The 22156-nt window shown below is 39.2% G+C and overlaps 2 protein-coding genes and 1 long non-coding RNA gene across 5 annotated transcripts; 2 read left to right on the forward strand and 1 right to left on the reverse strand.

Moving 5' to 3' along the window:
* Nucleotides 1–2012: 2012 nt before the first annotated feature.
* LOC145419652 (uncharacterized) lies at nt 2013–7901 on the forward strand. 2 transcript variants are annotated; one of them, XM_080287879.1, is made up of 7 exons: nt 2049–3290; nt 4215–4339; nt 4667–4789; nt 5010–5037; nt 5125–5160; nt 6020–6095; nt 6223–7901. In XM_080287879.1, the coding sequence occupies exons 1-7, from the start codon at nt 3263–3265 to the stop codon at nt 6245–6247; spliced, it is 441 nt and encodes a 146-aa protein (XP_080144005.1). In that variant the 5' UTR covers nt 2049–3262; the 3' UTR covers nt 6248–7901. The 2 variants fall into 2 exon arrangements, with proteins under 2 accessions (XP_080144006.1, XP_080144005.1); XM_080287880.1 differs by lacking the exon at nt 4667–4789 and having other exon boundaries at nt 2013–3290.
* A 1288-nt stretch (nt 7902–9189) lies between these two features.
* Nucleotides 9190–14583, forward strand: LOC145419736 (uncharacterized). Of its 2 annotated transcripts, none has more exons than XM_080288107.1 (6): nt 9190–9351; nt 11803–11933; nt 12124–12246; nt 12428–12455; nt 12550–12588; nt 13607–14583. In XM_080288107.1, exons 1-6 carry the CDS (start codon nt 9318–9320, stop codon nt 13687–13689), a joined length of 438 nt encoding a protein of 145 aa, XP_080144233.1. In that variant the 5' UTR covers nt 9190–9317; the 3' UTR covers nt 13690–14583. The 2 variants fall into 2 exon arrangements, with proteins under 2 accessions (XP_080144233.1, XP_080144234.1); XM_080288108.1 differs by having other exon boundaries at nt 12553–12588.
* A 2607-nt stretch (nt 14584–17190) lies between these two features.
* On the reverse strand, nt 17191–21553 carry LOC145419709 (uncharacterized). Its single transcript, XR_013901040.1, has 4 exons — nt 21427–21553; nt 21214–21332; nt 20910–21125; nt 17191–17609 (listed from the first exon to the last, which is right to left on the reverse strand). It is a non-coding gene; the product is annotated as an uncharacterized LOC145419709 (long non-coding RNA).
* Between the last annotated feature and the right edge of the window lie 603 nt (nt 21554–22156).

Below are 22156 nucleotides of genomic sequence, written 5' to 3' on the forward strand. Positions count from 1 at the left end.
ATGTTTGAAGTGAAGGCCCTTCTTTTATAGGTTGATAAGCCTATAAATAGGTAAATGTTAGTAATAAGGAAGGTAGACTGAAGTATTTTCAGAAATCATTATTTATTTCTCAAAACTGGCATCAGTCACCTCACATACTTCTTAACACAGCTGATTACCATAAAGATTATGAGCTCTCTAATAATAAATAGCAAGCACAGACAGAGGAACAGGTGGTCTAACAATGAAAACATATCTGATCGTACCATAAGTTATCATTACAATGATGTCAGCAACAGTCTCCAACTCATCTGGCATCTGATCTGTTATTGATCTTTTACAGTGCTGATAACAGTGTGAAGAATCAGCACAGATAATGTGGAGTTAGATACAGCGAAGTTACATTTCATCAAACATTCTCCTCTATCAAGTCCTGTAAACATGCCACTGTTGCAGGAAAAGGTTCAGTGAAAACACCTTTTTATGTTTACTCTCATATGTTATTTATTGCTTTACTCATTTTTCAGATGTTCTCTGAGTGCAATTATTTGAGGAGAATCATGTGTATTGGTGTGATTTGAGGAAGCTCATCAGATCTGTTTGACCTGCTTCATGGAAGTTTTTGTTTTTATTTGTTTTTATTTAACTTCAGTCTTTTCAATCACAGTTGTCTGGTATTTGAAAAATGAAGATGCGTTTTCCTGATTCTAAGAATAAAAACAATATTTAAAAATTCTTTTTTTTTTTAATCAAGTTGATTTTTTTCAGCTTCAGTCAGTACTTGGAGTAGTGTTTATTGTATAGACTGAACTTTAAGTGAGACTTTGGAAATCAGAAAACTATAAAACTAAAGACATTTTGTCAGTTGCTGAAATTTTACATCTCCAGCCTCATCAGGGACATTTTAGATTATAATTCTGTTACAGTGCTAACAAGGATCATGGAGTCAAAGGGTGACTAGAAAAAAGACATGTTCATAAAAGGTGCCACAGTTTTAGTCATAAAATAATTATATGCTGCTTTTTATTGAATAACCATTTCTAACCTTCTTACTTTGTTTCATTGAGGTTACAACATGTTTTTAACACAGCTAATTACTTTTTGGTTTTATCATCTCATACTGCTCTCCAGTATTGACTCCTGTAAACTGCTGCAGAGAAAGATTCTGGGTTTCCCCTATTTGATACTTACATTCTCATATTTCATTTAACCCTCTCAAGGCAGGCGTTGCAGATTTGCAACAGTTAAACACTAACAACCTGATTACCCCACATACATATTTTATGAGTTTTTTTTACTCAGAAGTACCACTGCAGGACTTGGTTGTGCATTAGCAACTAAAACTTAATTTGAGCCTGAGAGGGTTAATGCATTGGCTGTTTTTCCAGATGTTCTTTCTGATTTTAATCACTTCAGGAAAATTGTGTATTAACCTGATTTGTGAAAGCATGTATTTTATTATTATGAAGTGCACAGTTAAATTCAGACTCATTGTCAATAGCTGGACGAAAGATTTCACCAACTTGTAGAATATTTAGTGTCCTTCAAGGAGGAGTCAGGCCCCAGTCACACAAGCTTAGTGAGTGGCTGGTGACTGGATGCTGTTTATTCCTGCCCGTCAATGTGGAAAATTCTGGGCAAAACTGTTCGCCGAGAGGCCAATTTTTCCACCATGGTAAAACCATAGTTGCATGGTAAATGCTGACTTGTCTGCAAAAACTTGCAAACTACTTGCCAAGTGGCAGCAAAACTGTGAAAAGTGCGGGCTTTTGGAAATGTTTCGGTCACAGCTCTAAGGCACCTCTTTCGGAGTCGAAAAGGTGAAGATTCTCTGTTTTTATCGCAGTTTTAAAGCTAATTTACAGCAGCCAAAGCTAACAAACCACAAGGAGGTTTCTGGTAAGGCACATTCTTTCTGAAGGATTTCCCCTCGTCACAGCCAGCAACCATTTACCAACCAATCGAGGAATGCACATTTTTGTCTCCCTAGCAACAGCACTGGCTGATGGCAGTGGCATTACTGAGCAGGGCAGTGCAAACTGCAAAAAGCTGCTCAGGAATCTCTAATGTAACATGAATCAGCAAAACTTGTTGATTAGCCTCCAGACTTCCTGGATTCCATTCTAGCAGTCACCGTTTTACAGGTGGTCTAGGTCCTAATAATCCACTGTCAGAAGATTAATCAGAAATGCCATGTTGACAAGTCCTGGACAGATGCTTCCTGCACCTAGCAGGTGAGGTATCTTAGGTATGCCCAATAAAGAGGAGATCCTAGAGCAGACAGTGATGTCACTGAGCTTGGGATTTCCTGGGTTTCCCCCATGTGATGGCTCTAGGAATATTTCCTAGTGGCTTGGCCTGCTTTTTGTGATCTCATTTTCAGGTCCTAATTAATAGCTCCTCCTCTCCAGTAAAGGAAATCTCCTGCTTGGGAGCCTCAGTAAGCTACAATTTCCTTCAAATATGGCTCTCTCTCTCTCTCCCTGAAAGCAGTCTGCTGCTGTTTTCATTTGCTTTGATTGTGTTGTAGTTAGCCTACTTTAAGCCACGTGTAGTTTATAGGGTAAAACCTAATTTTCTTCTTGTTCTTTTTTCTTTCTGCAAGGGGCGATCGTGGTAGCCCCGGCTCGGACAGTCTCGGTCGTTGTGTCCTTGGGCAAGACACTTCACCTGTTGCCTACTGGTGGTGGTCAGAGGGCCCAGTGGCGCCAGTGTCCGGCTGCCTCGTCTCTGTCAGTGCGCCCCAGGGTGTCTGCTACAATGTAGCTTGCCATCACCAGTGTGTGAATGGATGCATGACTGGATGTGTAAAGCGCTTTGGGGTCCTTAGGGACGAGTAAAGCGCTATACAAATACAGGCCATTTAGCTTACCTTTTCTTTTCTTTTTTTCAAATTTTGCCTTATCTCGAATTATCATTAATTTATTTTCTCAGTGAAATTGTTACTGTGTGGCTTTCCCTTCGTTGTTACATCTTTAAAGAGCTGGACAATGTGGAAAAGATGAAAGCAGTTAAACATTTGCATTAGTAAATAACTAAAACAGCCTCACGCATTTTACTACAAGAAGGGAAATGGTAATCGCTGAAAAGTTATGTGGGACTTTTCCGTGAGTCACGTGACCACCCGTTCATTCGCTCTTCTCCTCCTGCCTTCACTGCGTGTTGATAGCGGAGGCAGGTCAGGTCAGTAGTCTTAAGGAATCCCCTTTAGTGACACAGTGGAGAACTGCGCGCTGTGACTGTCCGGGAGAAATTGGAATCAACTAGACTCGCTACGAAGACGATGTGGACTCTGGCTCTTTGGATTATTCGTAAGTAGATTAATATAACATTTCATTGGACAACTAAAGCCAAATAGTCTGCAGCTCTCACATTGTTACCTTCAGTCTGTCAGCAACTGCAGTCAAGTGAAGTGAGCCCTCATCGCAGGGAATTTGCATCAATGTGATGCGTTTGTTTTTTTTTTTTTATCACCTTTATCAACTTAATCACCACTAAACAGTAGTCTGTTTACTCAGTGAGTCAAAGGAAAGTATTCTTAGATGCAAAACCTGAGCATATTCATTTGTATTTTATTATATTAATTTATTATTATTATTATTATTATTACATTTATTTATTTATTTTCTTTTTTCTTTGGGGGGGGGGGGGGGGGGGGGGGGGGGCATGTAGTTGCCGTAAAACACGTGATATTTTTTGCCAGCTCTGACGGAGCAGGCAACCCTTACGCACTGCGCAAAGCGGAAGCTTTGACTGGACAGCAGCGGGAAATACCACGAAAATAGCTTTGAGGCAACACTATCTGTTTTTTCTTTTCACTGTAGGACTTGCATTGCGTGAGAGGTGTGGCTCCCTGCAATACCAGATTTACTGATTAGAGTGTGCATCTCATCGCAGGGATTACAGGGATAGAAAAAAGTTTTATGGTCTTTTTGGGCTCTCACAATTGAACAATTGATCCACTGTCTCAGATGACCACACGAATACCACAAGCCATTATGACAGAACCACTAACATTAATCCAATAATGTTAGTGGTTCTGTCATAAATTAACCCCCCCCCCCAAAAAAAAAAACAAAACATGTAGCTTGTGGTCTTCTCCTGTTGGGCACAGAGAGAAAACATATGGCCTGGTCATGATAACGTAAAGAAGTCAAGTTTCCAGAAGTGACGGTGCATAAAGTCATGCTCAAATAAAGATCACTACATCTGGTCTTCTTGTCTTTTCTCCCCAGCTTACCTCAGTCTTTGCTGTGCACAGCACCTTGCGTGCAATGCCACTCAGCTTCCTCAGGGGACTTTTTACAGCGTCTCAAAGATGAAGGCAACTGAGTGTCCCTACTCCTGGATGAACAGCACTGTAAGTTCAACAGCTGCTCTGCCAGCAAACCTCTGCTTCTATGTTAAAAAATCGAAGCATGAAAAGCACAGGTGCAAATAATAATATTAAAACAAATTGTGTGATTGGTCTTTGGCCAAAAGCTACACCTGTGTTTGACATGCAAAACACAGGTGTAGCTTACAAACACAGGTGTGCAAACACAGGTGTGCTTATAATTTAGAAACACAGGAGTTTCTAAATTATAAGCACCTCATGAGCTTGATTTATTGTCGACACTGTCATTATTATTGAAACCTTTAGACTGACTTTGTACAGGTGGTGATTTTGCCATGCGTTTCCCTTCAGGGGCACGTGCTGGCAAACCAGAAGGACAAAATGGGTGACCTGGTGTTTAACAGCAGTATTGGGACTCTTTTTACCCGCACATGCTTCTCACAGCTCAACTACACTCGGGACTGCGTCTCTGAGGTGTCACACTGCTGACATTTGACCTGCTTACTGAGTAACACATGAACAATTTAAAGCAGAGATACTGTATAAACCATATTGGTTATGTGCGACTAGAAGATTACAAGTTAAAGTTCTTCAATTATCCATTTATCGACATTAACTTAAAAACATAGTCATTCTCATGAGCTCAGTACACGTATGAGACTTACCCAATTTCTCTTTCTATTTTTGTACTTAGGGGATACAACAAACGGCTTATTGCTTCAGTGAGTATTTGTCTCCTTAACATTTAAAGATTATTTGATGTTTTTATCCATTGATACAAATGTAGATATTGTTTTTCATTTTTACAGTTGACTGCATAATTCAGGCGCCTCTGGAGGAAAAAGGTAGGGAACAGCAAAGTAGAAAACTATATTGTAGTTAAGATTTGTATTAAAAATGAGTTTCATGTTAAAACAGGTATGAAAGTTTTTCTCTTTTATTAAAAAATGAGATGAGGATCTGAAACAACCACTGATAAATGACTGCAGGAAGTGTAGGGTGTGACTTTAGATGGTGTTGTTGTTTTTTATTACATCACCTTTCTCCACTTCCTGTTGATGAATGAGTCACCTAAGAGTGTCTTGCCTCACTTCTCATTCATAAATAAGTAACTATTGTGTAGTAATGTAACATTTAAAACTCACTTTCCCAGTTCAAGAATGTTGTTTGAATTCTCCTATAGCTGTGTATTCGTCACCCTGCCTTTGTTAAAACTAATCGCTTTCCATAGAGTCTATAGAAAGTTCATAATTACAACACACGAGACAGCAACAGACTCCCAGCCTGACTTTCTCAGTTATTAATTTGTAAATGACTTGTAAAACAAATCTATGGACTGTAAGACATTGCTCGCTGATTTCACAGTGAGCTAAGTGAGTTAGGATTTGTCCCTTGTAAAGGGAAATTTAGAACCTATGTGGTTAGTCTCTGAGAGGTGTGAATTTAGGTGATGACAGTTAAAGACCAGTTGAATTGTCTTGAGGTTTCAGTAGAAAGAGCTTTTGTCTTTAGCAAACTAAATAAAAAAGCGACAATTCGGGACAGATAAAAGACAAGGAGTGTCGAAAAATGTCTATTACTAAACTTTCCACCTTTCAAAGACGCCAATTTAGGAGGGATACAGGACTGTCTTATAGATTTTGATTAGAATCATGTATAATGGAGATTTCAGCAGATGAACCGTTAAACTCTTTGCTCTTGCAGGGATTTCTCGACAGTACTGGAGCAATATTGCCAGCGTGTCGTTCTTGGTGCTGGTGTTGCTGCTGGGACTTTTGAGGTATTTTAAATATAAATATTTAGACTTATAACCAGGCTTCGTTCATTTCTGTTCACTTTTGCACACACTTTAACCTCATGCTCATCTTGCATATTATGTATAAAAATCTGTTATTGCTCTGTTACAGTTGTGTCCTGAGGAGGAACCGGTAAAAATGTGAAGGCCTAGCACATCTAGAAAGCATCGGAAATTCATTTGTCTGCCCGTTAAGTAATTAAAATTCTGGTTCTTTTTATTCATCGTCAACACCGGCTGATGATACATCCTTTATTCTTTATCACGAATGCCTTCAAACATATATGCTCAAAACAGTTTTTAAGCTTTTTACAGTACTGCCTCTACATTTTGAGTAGCAGTGTTCCTATATTACAGAAATATACCTGCTTTGCCCCACTTTCATGTTGGAGTTGAAATTATCCTCCGCTAAGTAAGGTAACATAATCTCTAATATTGAATTCTATAAACATGCCACCGCTTGCCAGGTTCTGGGAAAATATGATTGTATATTTCCTCTTTCATGTGTCATTTACTCATTTTTTTTGTTTTGAGTTCAATCATTTCAGGAGAATCAGTGTATTGATGTGATTTGAGGAAGCATGTATTGTCTACTGTATTGCATATTATGAGGTGTATAGTTTGGTGTAGTGTGACAGAACTTCAGCTACAGTATGTCTTCCTCCTATAAGCTTCTCTTTATAACTTTCTTTTTCTTTTGTAATCAGGCTAAAACCAAAAGCTTCCACTTTGGAAACTAGCCCTCAATGTAGCCACCCAGCTCTGATGATGATGATAGCGAAAGGATTTGCCAAACTAAAAATGCAAAGCAATGGTGTCCATTTTTAATCAATTATTAATGAATTAGCAACCCAAATCAAGCCTGTTCTCAGTAGGTGGACAAATGTTCAGATTTTCTTGTGAAATATCAGCATCACCGAGAATACCAATAAGGTATTGATAGCTGATTTTTAAAATCAGAACAATATCCATCCCTCTCTGTGATAGGTTATATATCAGTGGTAAATTTGGCTTGCAAACAAGCACAATTAGTGTTTAATTAGTTTCAGCCTTTATAATCACTGCACAGCCACCAGTGTCATGTCATTAACTGGTTCAGTGTGGAATATTCCTGAGGTTGTGGAAACCTCAAACCAAAACCCAGCAGCAACATAGCTTAACCAGGTCTTGCCACAAAACCAGCGTTTCTTTTCAAGGTCAAGCTGTGAAAGTGTTTATCCCGTACTTCTTACTGTCTGTAACCCCTTTAATATAGATTGTAATCTTTTTGCTAAGCTTGTAGAGAAAATCATTTTTCCTTAAATGTCTTTATTAAAGCTAAAAATATATTTTTTGCATATAAGAAGGCAGATATATGTCCATGTCAATGTTTAAATGCCAGATTATTTTACTGTATATATTTAAAATATACTATTATGAAATGTCTATATAGATATGAATTAAGATACTTACTATTAAAATACCAAATTCATTCCATTAATATTCTAAGCACAGGCATTTAACACACAGCTACAAACAAACAAGGTGTGTTTGGATGTGTGTGTGGAAATGCAGAGTTGGTAAGTTTTTGGAGGATCTTTTATATACATATAATTTGTACCTGGTGTACAGTACTAGATTTTATTAAAGAATATGGTCTTGAGGCATTTTTATACTGCATGACATAATGAAAATCTTCTAACCCAGCTTCATGGAAGTTGTATTTCCATTTAACTTCACTGTATCTGAAGACTGCTCTGCCACTGTATTTTATTATTGGAACATTAAAAGTTTATATTTAGAGAAACCTGAGAGTGCTCATTTTGATTTTTGTCCTTCTTTGCTCTGTCCTATAATTTTTCCTAGCCAATGAAAAAACTGGAAAGTTGTGGTGCTTTGTTCCCTGCACGTTCCCTTCAGTAGTACTGGATGAAAACTTATGATAGAATAGATTAAAATAGCCCTTTGTTTTCACTGTACATGTACAATGAAATTATGGAAGTGTGTTATAGAGATCTTACTGTCTATGACAGGAATGCAAACAGCTAACAAATGGCCATTATAATTTGTAATACATTGAGAATACGGGACAGATAAACAATACACGTCTTCCACTTAATGGCCAGTTAATATTGTGCTGAACACAGGCCAAAAGATTCAATAAGCCACATCAGTGTCTACTGTCTGTCTACTGTTTACGTTCATAGCCAAGTGGCTAACGAACGTAAACAGAAGTTTTCACTATCCTAATGTTATCTTGTTTCAGGATACATGTCATAATAGCTGCCATTATCCAATGTCACATCTGCTTACTTGTATCTTTTGCTCGTTTCTCCTCCTCTTTTCTCTTTTTTCTAAACTGAGCACCTGATGGATTTGAACTTTTCTTGTCCATCTTCCATTGGTGTTAATTTTGCACTCAATATCAGCATCCATCCCCCAACCAGAGAATCATCACAACATAACCTATTAGTCCTACACCTTAGTGCACAGATTCAGTTTGTATAGGATTGTTTCCCCCTAATATTTCACACAACCCAGGAAAAAATAATTAACTTAATGGGCTTGGATTGATAACATTGTGAATGAAATGTGCTCTGTTTTGAAGCAGCTCGCTCTCCTCTCCTTTCGGTTGTGTGTGAGACTTCAGGACAGCACAGCAGCTCAGCAGCAAGCAGGCGCACAGAGGGCTCTCTGGCTCACTTTTTGTGTATATGTGTGTTATAGAATTTAGAAAACAGGTCGGTGCACATTATAAGTCTGTATCACAAGGTCTTGTGTTTGGTTTATTTTTATTTTGCTTTATTTTGCGAGCTGGTTATTAGATGCCGTTAGAGCCAGCCAGAGAATCTCTCCTCCCTGTGCGGCAAGCAGCAGGCGCACCTCGCAGGGAGGGTGCACTTACTCCCCGCAAAGTGGAAAAAAGTAAAAAACAAAACAAAAAGTGTTTATCAGTTTCATTTGTGTCTATATTAGATGGCATATCCTTTGACGTTTAAAAAAAACCCAAAACGTGCATGCATACTCAGTAATTCGCGTCAAAGTGAGTTCTATCCAGCCGACCTGGTCCACCACCCCCTCTCCCACCACGAGGAGTTGCGCTTTCATTTTCACAGGAGAAGGAGAAGCACTTCTTCACTGAGCGGGCAGAGCACTTGGATACATTAGAGGCTAAACCAGCATATTAAATCGGATTTGGGGAAAGGACTTGCGAGTATCACCGCAAGAATGAGGCACAGCGAAGTTTATCTGCTTGTCACTGGTAAGTAGATTAATATATTGCCTAACAGCGAAACGGTCCAGGGTTCGAATCCTCCATCTGGCCGGGACCTTTCTTTGTGGAGTCCGCATGTTTTTCTGTGTTATTAGAGACTCTCTAAGGTACAATATAAAGCGACTGTTGTTGCCATTTTTGGTGCTATATAAATAAAATTGCATTAGAATAGAATAGAATAGAATAGAATTTAACTTTATTGTCATTGCACATGCACAGGTACAGGGCAACGAAATGCAGTTTGCATCCATCCAGAAGTGCTTTAGTGATATAGATATATTACAATATATATTAGCAATAATATAGATATTCGAGTATATTACAGAAACGGGTCTATTATGGTATGTTATAATGTACACGGTATGAAGTATGTTGTGAATATTCTATAACTATAAGTATGTACAGGCTGTAGTGAGTACAAGCTATGTACAGGCTATGAACAGGATATAAATATGAAAAACTATACAGAATATGAAATAAATAACTTTACAGAATCTGAGATATACAGCTATACAGAAATGGGAACCAGAAAAGGCTCTAACCAATCTGGCGCCCTAGGCAAGATTTTAGGTGGCGCCCCCCTACATCAGCAGTGTAGTGTAATGTTGTAACAAATAATATTTCTATTAAATAAGCTTTACTTTGCATTTTAATTAACGTGGGATTATTTTTTGTATTTAGAAATAATAGTACCAACTTCTTCTTCTTTTTTTTTTTTTTTCAACATTTGTGGCACTGGCACCCCCTGATGGACGGCGCCCTTAGCATTTGCCTATACGGCCTATGCCACGGGCCGGCCCTGATGGGAACTATGCAAGTTGTAAACAGTTGTAGGATTAAAGATTATCGAATGTACAGAATGGTTATTTACACAGAGCTATACAGTAGTGCAGTTAAGATAAGTGAGGGTGTGGATAATTTCTACAGAGGCTATATAAAGTGCTGGTGGTTGTGAGTGGTGGTTCAGTCCATGTTATTATTGTGTTTGAGGGTACAGTTGTCCATTGTGGGTGTGTGTATGTTCAGTCCATGAGTTTAACGTGGATCAGATGTCAGGAGGCAGAGTTCAGGAGTCTGACAGCTGTGGGGAAGAAGCTGTTCCGGTACCTGGTGGTCTTAGTCCGGAGGCTCCTGTGGCGCCTCCCAGAGGGCAGCAATCCCAAATTAATTAATTAATCAATCCCAAAAGCAGTGTCAGTGGGAGAAACGTTTTGTCACAATGACGAGTCACACAGTGGTTTTCTGTGTTAGTCCTGGGACCTGCTAATGATGTGTTCAGGCTGTGTCTGCCCAAGCTGGGATAGGTTCCAGAGCAGGGGTAGGCAACTCCAGGCCTCGAGTGCCGGTGTCCTGCAGGTTTTAGATCCCACCCTGGGTTAACACACCTGAATCAAATGATTAGTTCATTACCAGACCTCTGGAGAACTTCAAGAAATGCTGAGGAGTCATTTAGCACTTTAAATCAGCTGTGATGGATCATGGACACATCTAAAACCTCCAGGACACCGGCACTCTAGGCCTGGAGTTGCCTACCCCTGCTCCAGAGGATGGATGGTAAACTGCAGAAATGTGTGATGTGCTTATCTGATGTTTGTTATTGTTAAGTACTGTGGACAAAGGTTGAACAGGAACTGACTTGAAGTTTCAGTGGGTGAAGTTTCAGTGACCTGAAGTTTCAGTGGCTGGCGAAGGACATGATGCCAGTCTGTGCTGTTACCTGGAATAAGAGCTTTTGTCCTAGCTCAGGGGTGTCGGACTCCAGGCCTCGAGGCCTGGAGTCCGACACATGTGTTCAACACATAGCTGGATAAAAGATCACCCCTGCACAGAAACGAGCCATCACTTCCCCAAGCACCACCTTACAGATATGATGCTATCCAAAGTTATGTAACTGAGTTTCTTAGTCTTAGTCCAAGTGTTCTCCACCCATCCACCCCCAGCAAGAAAATTAACAACAGACTAAACAATTTTAACTCACAGGAATATAAAAAAGTTTTTTGACCATTAGTGAATCAAGAAAAATTAAGAAGATTAAGAAATATATTTTATTTAACTAAATTGGAGATAATTTATTTGAATTTCAGGATCGGGACAACGCCTCGTACACTTTCCCAAAAGCCTCAGTTAATCTTTATGCCATCTGCCATTATATTCTAGAAATGCTGTCAAATCGAAATGATGTCTTCCTAGCTCATGAAATGCTATAAAATTTTTCCCTGATGTGTATTTTTGATAAATTATTCCCAGCAGATGATTTTTTTAAGTTTGGTTGGCCCTTTGGCCTTCTCCATCATTCTTGTCCAAGAACTGTGATGATCAGCTGTAGGTAACATTGTTCTGTCACACAGGTGTGTGGGTGTGGAGGCATGCACACAGTTGTGTTTTTTCAAGGTATAACATTGCAGTGATGAGTGTTCCCATCTGCTTGTCTTTTCTTAGCAGCTGCATTGGTGGTGCTTTGCTGTGGATGGGACATCAGTTGCAGTGTTACTGAAGATGCTTATGGGACCCTTTACACTGTTCCAGATTTCCAGGCAACCAGATGTATCTACTCCTGGATGAATAGTACTGTAGGTTCAACATGCCAGAGTTTCTTTACCACTTTCACTTGTGCTACTGGGATTCTACCTCTGTTAAAAAGCCATAACATAAAACATGCAGGTGTTGGTCATTACAGACACAATAGGAAAAGAAAAGAAGCAACTAATGTTATTATTAATATTTAATCAGTGTTGTGATTTTGTCATATGTTGCTTTCAGGGTCATGTGCTGGTGAATAATAACGAGACGGTGACTGGCCTGGTGACGAACAGCAGTATCAGGACTCTTCTCACCCGTGCATGTTTGAAGCAGGTCAACTACAGCCGTGACTGCATCTCTGAGGTGTTACACTTTCAGCATTTGTACTGCATGCTGAGAAACACATGGAAGAATTTAATGCAGACGTGGCATTTTAATACAATTTCTGAAACTAAAAGCTATGAATTTAATTTATGAATCTAATTTTATTTAATTCTAGACAACTAAAAGCTTACTCAATTTCTCTTTCTGTTTTTCTGCTTAGGGGATACAACACACAACCAGTTGTTTCAGTGAGTATCTCTCTACCTGATTTTCTAGACATATAAATGTTTATTACCATTGATATAAAATGTTTTCTAACGCAAGAATATCTTGTGTTTACAGCAGGCTGCAGTGGAACTACTAACCCTCAGAAAAGTGAAGGTAAAACCACTACTTGTATGAAATTAGATTGCAGTTAGGTTTCGAGTTGTATCTTTAAACAGGTGTGAAAAGTTTACAAGAGATCCATCCATCCTCTTCCACTTATTCAATTCAGGGTCAGAAGTTGGCTGACAGCTTTTCACACTCATGTTCAGACCCATATGAGATAAAAACTGCTTTTAATGAAATTTCACACCTTCCTGCACATTCAGAGTCCCTGTTATTGTATGGTTATGCACAGTGTCCCCATGAGTCTCTGGCTCTCTTTTCATTCATAACTATCTGTTTAAAAGGTTAAAACATACTCACCAAGGTGACTAATTTCAGCTCAGCATTATGTGTTCTACATCCTGTCTTTGTTAGCATAAACTCTTGTCTCTAGTTACAGTGCAGTTTATAGTATCAACATCTGGGACTCTCTGCCAGATCAGCTCAGCTATTCATGTGTAAATAAACATACAGGTGTAAATTAACAGTGTATGATTTCACTTTTAGTAAACCTGCCTCCTGGATATTGTTTATTGCCACTACTCTTAACGTGTGACGTGTGTCAGTGGTAAAATGAGTTTCAGTGAAACAAGAAGCAGATGGGTGGATTCAGGTGACAGCATGTCACAACAGGTTGAAGGTGTCTGACATTTAAACAGAAAGAAATCTGACATTTTAGTTTAGGTGTATGATCTTATAAAGATGAAGGATGGTAGAAAACTGTGTGTTAAGAACATGCAGCACCTTGAGGGAAATCTTCACCATCTTAAGATATCAAATACATAAAATTACCCTTTTTGTTTAGAGGTAGATGAAAAGTTTGGCTAGGAGGTATCAATCAGTTCACAATAGTGAATATGTGTATTTCCTAAAATGTTACAAGGCTAATTTGAGTGAAAAACACGATTTACTTTAGATTTAAATGATGCATGAATTGCACATCTTGGATCTTAGGGAAAGCAATTAACTGTCAAATTTATGTTAAATTAACATAAAATTAATAACAAACTCATTTTCTTTGCTTTTGCAGGTACACCTTCTCACCGCTGGAATACATTTATCACGGTCTTTATCATGGTTTTACAACTTCAGTGTTTGTCTGCAACCAGCTAGAAGATGGTTCCTCCAGTTTACCAGCTTTAACCCACATGGCAGCACGATCTGAAATCCCTGTCTTGCTGTTGTTCATACATCATTTGTTCCAGAAGAGAGTTTTATATAAAAAAAAAAAGGAATTTTTTTTTTGTTTGTTTCCCCTCAACATTTCAAAGCTAGGAGATCACAAATTGATTGGTCAGTTCCCACAGTATAGGGTTCACTTGGAAGAATTGAAGACGATTGATTAAGATATAGAAATTAATGTTTTTGGCGATTAGATGATCCATCAGGGCAGAACAGAATCCCAGCGGGATAGGATTTAGGTCAGGACCCCCCGGAGTCCAGACGCTGGTGGTGGTTAAGAGGAAGACTGGGGCTTGCATCAGCTCAGCTCAGCTGAGGTGGAAATGACGAGGGTGGGTGTTAGATTTGTATTGTTCATTGTCATTTGTAGATTGAAAGAATGTCTCATCCTAGGAGGTCTGTAACAATTCTGTGTAGCATGAAGAGGGGGGTGCTTTCACTCCTCTACAGAGTGTTCTGGCATAGATCACACACCTCCTAGGAGAGGTCGTATCTTCTCTTGCTGATATATGGTATAGCAAACACACGTATATCTGTTTGAGTGTAAGAGCCTTTTGTTTAGAGGGACCGCTAGACTCCTGGCACCAGCTTTGGGGAGCCTTCATGGGGTCACACTCTGACCCCACACATACTTGCACAACGCACAGGCAAGGTACTCTTTGTGTGTGTATGAAACATCATATGTTAATGAACCTATGCATATTCATGTAACCACAATAAAACGAGTGCTATGGGGAACCTGGCTGAGAGTCTGACGGAGGTCAAGTGGGTGGAACGACACTTGGCTCCAGGCAGGTCTCCCTCATGCATGAGTAACACAAAGAACTTTGCCTACTAGTGTCTTACTTTTTGCTGTGTAGTAAATTGTCTTGAACGTTCCAGCGAATAGGTTTATGCTATGAACCTATCAGCGGGTTGCACGAAAAAGAGTCTGAAAGGGAGAATGACAGAGAGCACAGATTGAAACCATCTGAAGCAGAGGTTGAGGTTGACTAGAGTAATAATATCAGTATTGAACATTATGTTTTATACAGAAAAACAGAACACCCAGGAAAGTAGGCATATGAGAGATTACTGACCGTGCTTATTGAACTTAGACATAAGTGTCATTATGATGATGCAGGAAGAACACCAACACGGGGCTATTAGACCAACCATGAACAAAAATGGCATTTTCCATAAAACCTGCAAGACCCTGTTTTTGACAAGGGCCTACTATATGGTGCAGCCTAAAGGCAGAGTTGGGTTGCCGAGGCCAGAATGATTATCGGCCTTCTGCTCACAGGGTGGTGGGTGTTGGAGGACAACTGCTGATCCCAGTTAAAGCAATCAACATGTAAAGAGTACCTGACTTGTGGCATAACTGGCTCTGGCCTTGGAATGTATGTTTTATCCATGTTGCAAGTGGTACACTGGACTGTTTTGTCCTTCATTCTTTTATGATTGTACTAATAAAATATATTTTACAATTATTTTGGTTGTCATCTTTTGCCTACAGCTGAGATGGTTGCTCATACCTAGAATCTGTATAGTAAACAAGCAGAAACAAAAAAACAAAACAACATTAGGGGACGTTCAAGTTCATATGCATGTGAAGGCAGACAGCCCCATGAGAGTCTAGTTTAAGAGGCATTCTCAAAGACACATCACACATTATCACATGGCAGCTTCAGGAAATGATAAACACTGCTGAATAAAAATACATGAACTCACTGAGTGATTATTTGAGATCAGTTCATTTTTTGGCAACTTTTCAAATGGAAGCGCTGCAATTTCAGATCCATTTCTATGTTATAAATGACCTCAGTCTAATTTTCAGTGAGGGTATGGTGTCATATGGTCATGCCACTGTACTCTTCCTCTTCATGTTCATATCAGTTCTCCAAAATGCTCCAATAACACTAAATTACCTTGTCAGCAGCATGTTACGGACAGCTGCCACGTCCTCGAACGTCAAAACAAATAAGCTGAAAAGGAAGTTTTGCAAAATTGCTCAAAACAACTGCATTAAATGTGTCACATTAAAATGACTTATGCTCCTGACTTCACAAAAAATACATGACAGTTGACTTCCCTGGAAAAAGCCTGGTGACTCAGCATTTAGCTCAGGTTGAGTTTATGTGTAGTTCGGAAGTAAAAGTAAGGACTGGCAGCATAACTATCAATACCTCTGAGAGTCTTAGACAAGCCCTTTGAAGTCAGTGGGTTTGCAAAAGGATTAGAATAATCAGTCTGTTAAAGTGACAGGTTTCAGACACGGGTCACTTTTTGGTGTACTCCATTTTTGGACATTTTATTATACCTAAAGGGAGCATGGCTCCAGATTCATTTTTAAATTAGACTTCAAACTTCAAGTCTTGCTGCATGAGCTGACCCCAAAATCATCCCTTTTGTATGTTGCTTGAGCTCGGGCTGCTGTGAGACCTGGTCTGCACTGGTGGGGACACTAAAAAGGTAGCTATGCAGGGACAGTGCTTCCAAAATGAATGAAACAGGCATGACAGAGGAAAAATAACTACACCCAACTTTCATCAAAATGGTCATTCTTTTTTTTTTTCAACCTATTCAGAATGAAAACATTGCAGTTAACTTTAAAGTTGCTAAGATGTTCAGTAAGATGACATGCAGCAGCAGCAGCTTACAACTGTAGTGAATTTATGACATGAAAGTTTGGCTGGAGCTCAACAAGGGAGCCAGATTACCCTTACCAGTGGAGAGCTGCGCCGCTGCATGATATTACCATTTTTTTTGACAAAGGGAAGCAATTAATCCTTTCTAAGTGAACAAATCACAAAAGTGCTTTTCCTGGGAAAAGCTCTCTGAGTTCCAGGGAACAGGATCGTCAGGGAGACGACACAAAGACATTGTGTCTGTTTCACTTCCCATTTTTATGAGGTATCTTAGAGGTTTTAGTTAAATTGTATTGTAATGGTGTCATGATCCAAGTGAGCACCTGGTGTTTTTCCACTGCCCTCCTGTGCTCTCCTGTGTCTGCCTTGTGGGCAGAGCCTTGATTCTTCACCTGTGCTGCTCACTTGATATCCATTGACGGCAATCAGCGAGGCTGTGCTTAAGACCTGCGCTGTCATCACTTCTCTGCCATTTTTTTTCTTCTTTCACTTCTGCTTATCATACCTTATGCTTTCTCACACTTCACATTGTGTTCTTGTTTCTGTTTGCTCATTTGTTTTTTTCTTTCCATTTAGGCCCTGAGGGCCAGTCACTGCAGATTTCCCACTGTTGTCAAATGCTTTCCTGTAGGGGATTCTCTATGACATTGCTGGGTTTTGAATTGGGATTATGCAGATAAAACTGAATTAAAACAGGACTAAGCCACACTTACACTGATCTTAGATTTCAACAAGATATATAAACAAACTAAGAGTTATAACATGATATTGAGCCTGATTTAAGTTACTATAAACTCTTTGGTCCTTTACTGGTTCACAACTCTTTATTGAAAAGCCCAGTCATTAGTTAAAGCATACTGTACATGTGACAAAAAATGTTACGCATGAGCAGAAAGAAAGAAGCCATGACTCATGAGGGTAAAAAGATGTTACTCACAAAAACAGTCAAAGACATTCTTAAATAATAATGGCTGCAACTTCCTTTCACATACTGTACATTTCTCCAAAAGACAACCATAATTATAATAAGGAAAACAACTTGAGCGGCTGTTTAAATTGACACTAAACTGTAGGAAGGTTTTTCAGATTCACTTATGTTGGGTACATCTCTAGTGCAGTTTAGTTCCTTGAGTCTTTTTCTTCCTTTCTTCCTTATTGCCTCCTTTGTTGTGTTGTCTTCAAGGGTGTGTCTCCCCTCGGGTCCATGCAGGACTCCACACCCTGAACGGGAGAGAAAATATATTCCAATCACTTCTTCTAAATGCTCCACTTACAGTTACTGACTTTATGTCACTAGCATTTTTTTTAAAAGTGTTGCCATGACACCAGACAAGAAGCGAAGTTGCGTAAACAAACTGCATGAATGGTTCATATGACCTTTAGGTAAATTCCATTTTGATTGTCTTAAAAATAGAAGGAGGTTGTATAAGGGTGTGAAGTAAACACCTTTTTTTTTTGATTATGTGTTTGCAAACTGGAAGTTTGCTTCTTTTGAATCCTTTTGCCTTGGGAATTGATACTGTTATATAAAAATATAAGAGAAGCTTCCAGGACCTTGTTGAATCTATGCCATGAAGAATTAAGACAGAAAAAGGGGATCTATTAGGTTTATTAGCAAGATAAACCTAAACTGAATTTGATGTTAGCAAATCACAGCCAGCAATGATTTACTTTAGAGAGATAACTCCTGCTCCCTCTCACATACTGCATTGACATGTACTGTAGTACAGCCTTTCACAAAACAGCCACAACCATAGTGTATTTTTTTCTTTTTAAAAAAGAAAATTAAAGAATATATGTGGTTAAATATGTGTTTATTAGATGACCTGTGTAAGAAACACAATATTTTCTGAAATATCTGAAACTTTTTCTGAAATGGAACATTAATTGAAAATGGGCTGAATGTTATGTTTTTGAGAAATATGTAGGACTGCTTTCTTCCATTTGCGCAACATCTCTAAAATTAGAAATATCCTGTCTCAGAGTGACGCTGACAAACTAGTTCGTACATTTATTACTTCCAGGTTGGACTACTGTAATTCATTATTATCAGGAAGTCCTAAAACTTGCTGAAAAGCCTTCAGCTAATCCAAAATGCTGCAGCAAGAGTACTGACAGGGACTAGAAAGAGAGAGCAGATTTCTCCAGTATTGGCTTCCTTCCATTGTCTCCCTGTCAAATCCAGAATTGAATTCAAAATTCAAAGGTCTTAAATAATCAGGCCCCATCTTATCTTAATGACCTTGTAGTATCATATCACCCTATTAGAGCACTTCGCTCTCGCTCTGCAGGCCTACTTGTTGTTCCTAGAGTATTTAAAAGTAGAATGGGAGGGAGAGCCTTCAGTTTTCAGGCCCCTCTTCTGCAGTTCCAGCTTCCAGTTTGGATTCGGGAAACAGACACTATCTCTACTTTCAAGATTAGGCTTAAAACATTACTTTTTGCTAAAGCATATAGTTAGGACTGGACCAGGTTACCCTGAATCCTCCCTTAGTTATGCTGCAATAGGCGTAGGCTGCCGGGGATTCCCATGATGCATTGAGTTTTTCCTTTTCAGTCACCTTTCTCACTCACTGTATGTTAATAGACCTCTCTGCATTGAATCGTACTTGTTATTAATCTCTTTCTCTCTTCCACAGCATGTCTTCCATCCTGTTTTCCTTCTCTCACCCCAACTGGTCGCAGCAGATGGCCCCGGCCCTCCCTGATGCTGGTTCTGCTGGAGGTTTCTTCCTGTTAAAAGGGAGTTTTTCCTTCCCACTGTCGCCAAAGTGCTTGCTCATAGGGGGTCATTTGATTGTTGGGTTTTTCTCTGTATCTATTATTATAGGGTCTATCTTATAATATAAACCGCCTTGAGGTGACTGTTGTTGTGATTTGGTGCTATAAAAATTGAATTGAATTGAACTGAGGGGGTGATGACTCATGATGTGGTGGTTTTGTTTTCAATGGGAATTGTAAAGCTTAGTTTGGAGACTCAAATGAAATACTGACATATCAGTAACATCAGTGGCCTCTCAGTCAAATTGGAATGTCAAAATGGTTTCTGTAGGGTGTCAAGCTACACATCAAAAGTGACATAAATGAGAACAACAGCTGTGAACAATAAATTGATTTAGATAAAAAGAAACAGAAAATAATCTCATGTTGCTAAACTGTCATAAACTGTTGTCATGGCATCAGATAAACAAACAGACATGTAATGCCTGGGTGACTCATCATTCACCTTATAGTTTGTGTATACTTTGAAGCTTCAAAGTGTGTTTGGAGTCATCTTTGTGTTATGCTGTATTGAACAAATATCTTCTTTCTAAACCTACATAAATGAATAGAATGATTTAAGCTGTTATCACGTCTAAGCAAGTCAGACTGTTCTTATAAAGCGCTTTTCTACTTTATCTGAGCACTCAAAGTGCTTCAGACAACCATTCACACACATTCACATTGCTTCCTATTTAACATTCACATGCATTCATACTCCAGTGGATGCATTGGATTAGTAACCATGGGGTTAATATCTTGTCCAAGCATATTTGGCATAAATACAGACCGGAGCAGACAGAAGTTGGTGAACTGCTCAACCACCTGAGCTACAGCCACCTTGATGTCAGACTTAACCAGTCCAGCAAGTTTTTAGATTTGTCCCCCATAACTCAGGCATGCCTCTTGTCTTTGGGTAACCACACCCAAAACCACAACATAATCCTAAATTAGCGCACTCTTTCTATCTCTTTGTCTCAGGTGCTCAGTTCAAATTGTCCAAATCTTAACAAAAGGATTAGAAATAGTTGCTCTTGGCTTTTAGCACTAAGTAACTTTAGAAAGTGTAGAAGTGCATCTTATGCGGGTCCTTATCATTGGTTTAACACTAAAGTGACTGTTCAGTGGTTTAAAAACAGTACTTTCCTGTTGTGCAATGTAGCAACACACTTCAAAGTACTTTGTATCTATTGTTTTTAAAGACCAGGGTTTTGCATTTTATGTTGTTCTAAATTCAACTGTACAATAGTGTAAAAAAGGCTGAAACAAACCTTTTTTTTGTTATAAGGATTTGTGGTTTTTTTAAACAAGCTTAAATATTGCAACTGGCTTTGCTTTGCTGGAACTTGAAGTCAACTTGATGCTGATGCTGATGTGACGCAGTTACTGGAAAACTTCAGACTTCTGGGAAAAAGAGAACCAAATTGCTACAGTTGCTGAATCAGTGTTTGTTTGCTTTTTTGTGTGTGTGCATGCTAATGTCTCTCTAAAGCACTTTGAATCACCTTGTTGTTGAATTGTGCTATACAAATAAACTTGCCTTGCCTTGTCTAAGCTATATGTTAATTATTACTGCACGATTGCAAGAATGAGCAATTGTCTGAGTCACCTTTAAACACGTAAGTCCTTATCATTACAAGGGTAGTGATTAAATGTATATTACTATGTATGATAAAAATCTTATAGGTGTGTGTGTGTGTGTTTGTGTGTGTGAGTGAGTGTGTGTGGGCGCGCCAACACGTGCCAACAATAACTACTTACTCAGGTGTTGTTAGGAAAACTGCACGGATGGATTTAGTGGCAGAAACACACACGGGCACAAGAGAGTTGTGATGCAAGTTTATCTACAATGATGGGGAATATTTACAAGGGAGGGGGCTATATACAGTGACAAATAAAAATGTGCAAGGAGAGCAAAGCCGAAGAGATGAGACAGAGCCAAGGTATGTGGGTGGGCAGATGACGCACCGGAGCTACCTGAAAACGAGGGACAAACAGAGTTTACGGAGTAACGTCGACAGCCGAGATTTAAACTAAAGTGGACGGAGAGAGTTGGAGAGCTTACTTGAAACACAAAACTACAGCTGTAGCAGTGATCACAGACTGGTGTAACGTAGCTCTCCGTCAGGGATCCACAGTAGCCAACACAAAGAAACTAGGCAGGCGAGCAGGCAGCGGAACAGGCTAAAACAAAGTAGAAGCAGGCAGAAGATGGATCCTAAAAACATGCAGCTCAATAGCGTGGAATCAGCAGATTCAGCTTGCACAAACACGTTACCACTTGTGACAGCGACAATACTCTGACACCAGACGTCCGTGACTCAGCTCCATAAAAGCGCTCACTGATGACGTCCGATGCGCCGCAGGTGTGCCGGAATGCCATCAAGCCCCGCCTCACCTACCTATGCCAAAAAGGAAAACAAAAACCAAACAACAACAATACACCTACCCACCACCTCCTAACAGGTGTGAGTTAATTGATTATGTTAAAGTGTCATACCTGCAGCAGGGTTTAATGAGACAATTAAAAGATGTGTAGGCAGATGAGTAAATAGAATGAAGAATATGCACTATATGTCTCCCATGGATCCCTTAAACATTGTAACCAACATATGTAATCATCTGGAAACAAAAATCTCATTGACAATAGATGTTTTTATGCAAACCTGTTTGCAAAGTCTGCCTGAAGTTACCACCACTTCACTTCGTGGTTTTTGTAATATCGACTGAAATACCAGCTTCTTTGAAATTGAATGCCTTTCCCCCAATCCCTTCTAATTTACGGGAAATGTGATAAGACACGAAAGCTGCAAACAGATATTCTGACTTATTGAGCAAGCAGAACTTGTGTAAAAGTTTCAGTGGTTTCTGTGAACCACAGAACCCATATCTCTATGATCATTTTTTCTCTCAGTGTGTCCTCACACAAAAAAACATATCACTGAGTCAAGTGCCTTATGCTCTTTCACAGACCAGTATGTCACTTCTAGGTCGTTATCATGCAAACC

This window comes from Astatotilapia calliptera, chromosome 13, assembly GCF_964374335.1.
Source record: "Astatotilapia calliptera chromosome 13, fAstCal68.1, whole genome shotgun sequence".
NCBI lineage: Eukaryota > Metazoa > Chordata > Actinopteri > Cichliformes > Cichlidae > Astatotilapia > Astatotilapia calliptera.

Coding starts and splice junctions, on each gene's coding strand:
- LOC145419652 (XM_080287879.1), top strand. CDS start 3,263: ATGTGGACTCTGGCTCTTTGGATTATTC. Junction 4,790..5,009: donor CTCGGGACTGCGTCTCTGAG/GTGTCACACTGC, acceptor TTTTGTACTTAG/GGGATACAACAAACGGCTTA. Junction 5,161..6,019: donor GGCGCCTCTGGAGGAAAAAG/GTAGGGAACAGC, acceptor TTGCTCTTGCAG/GGATTTCTCGACAGTACTGG.
- LOC145419736 (XM_080288107.1), top strand. CDS start 9,318: ATGAGGCACAGCGAAGTTTATCTGCTTGTCACTG. Junction 9,352..11,802: donor AGTTTATCTGCTTGTCACTG/GTAAGTAGATTA, acceptor GTCTTTTCTTAG/CAGCTGCATTGGTGGTGCTT. Junction 11,934..12,123: donor ACTCCTGGATGAATAGTACT/GTAGGTTCAACA, acceptor TGTTGCTTTCAG/GGTCATGTGCTGGTGAATAA.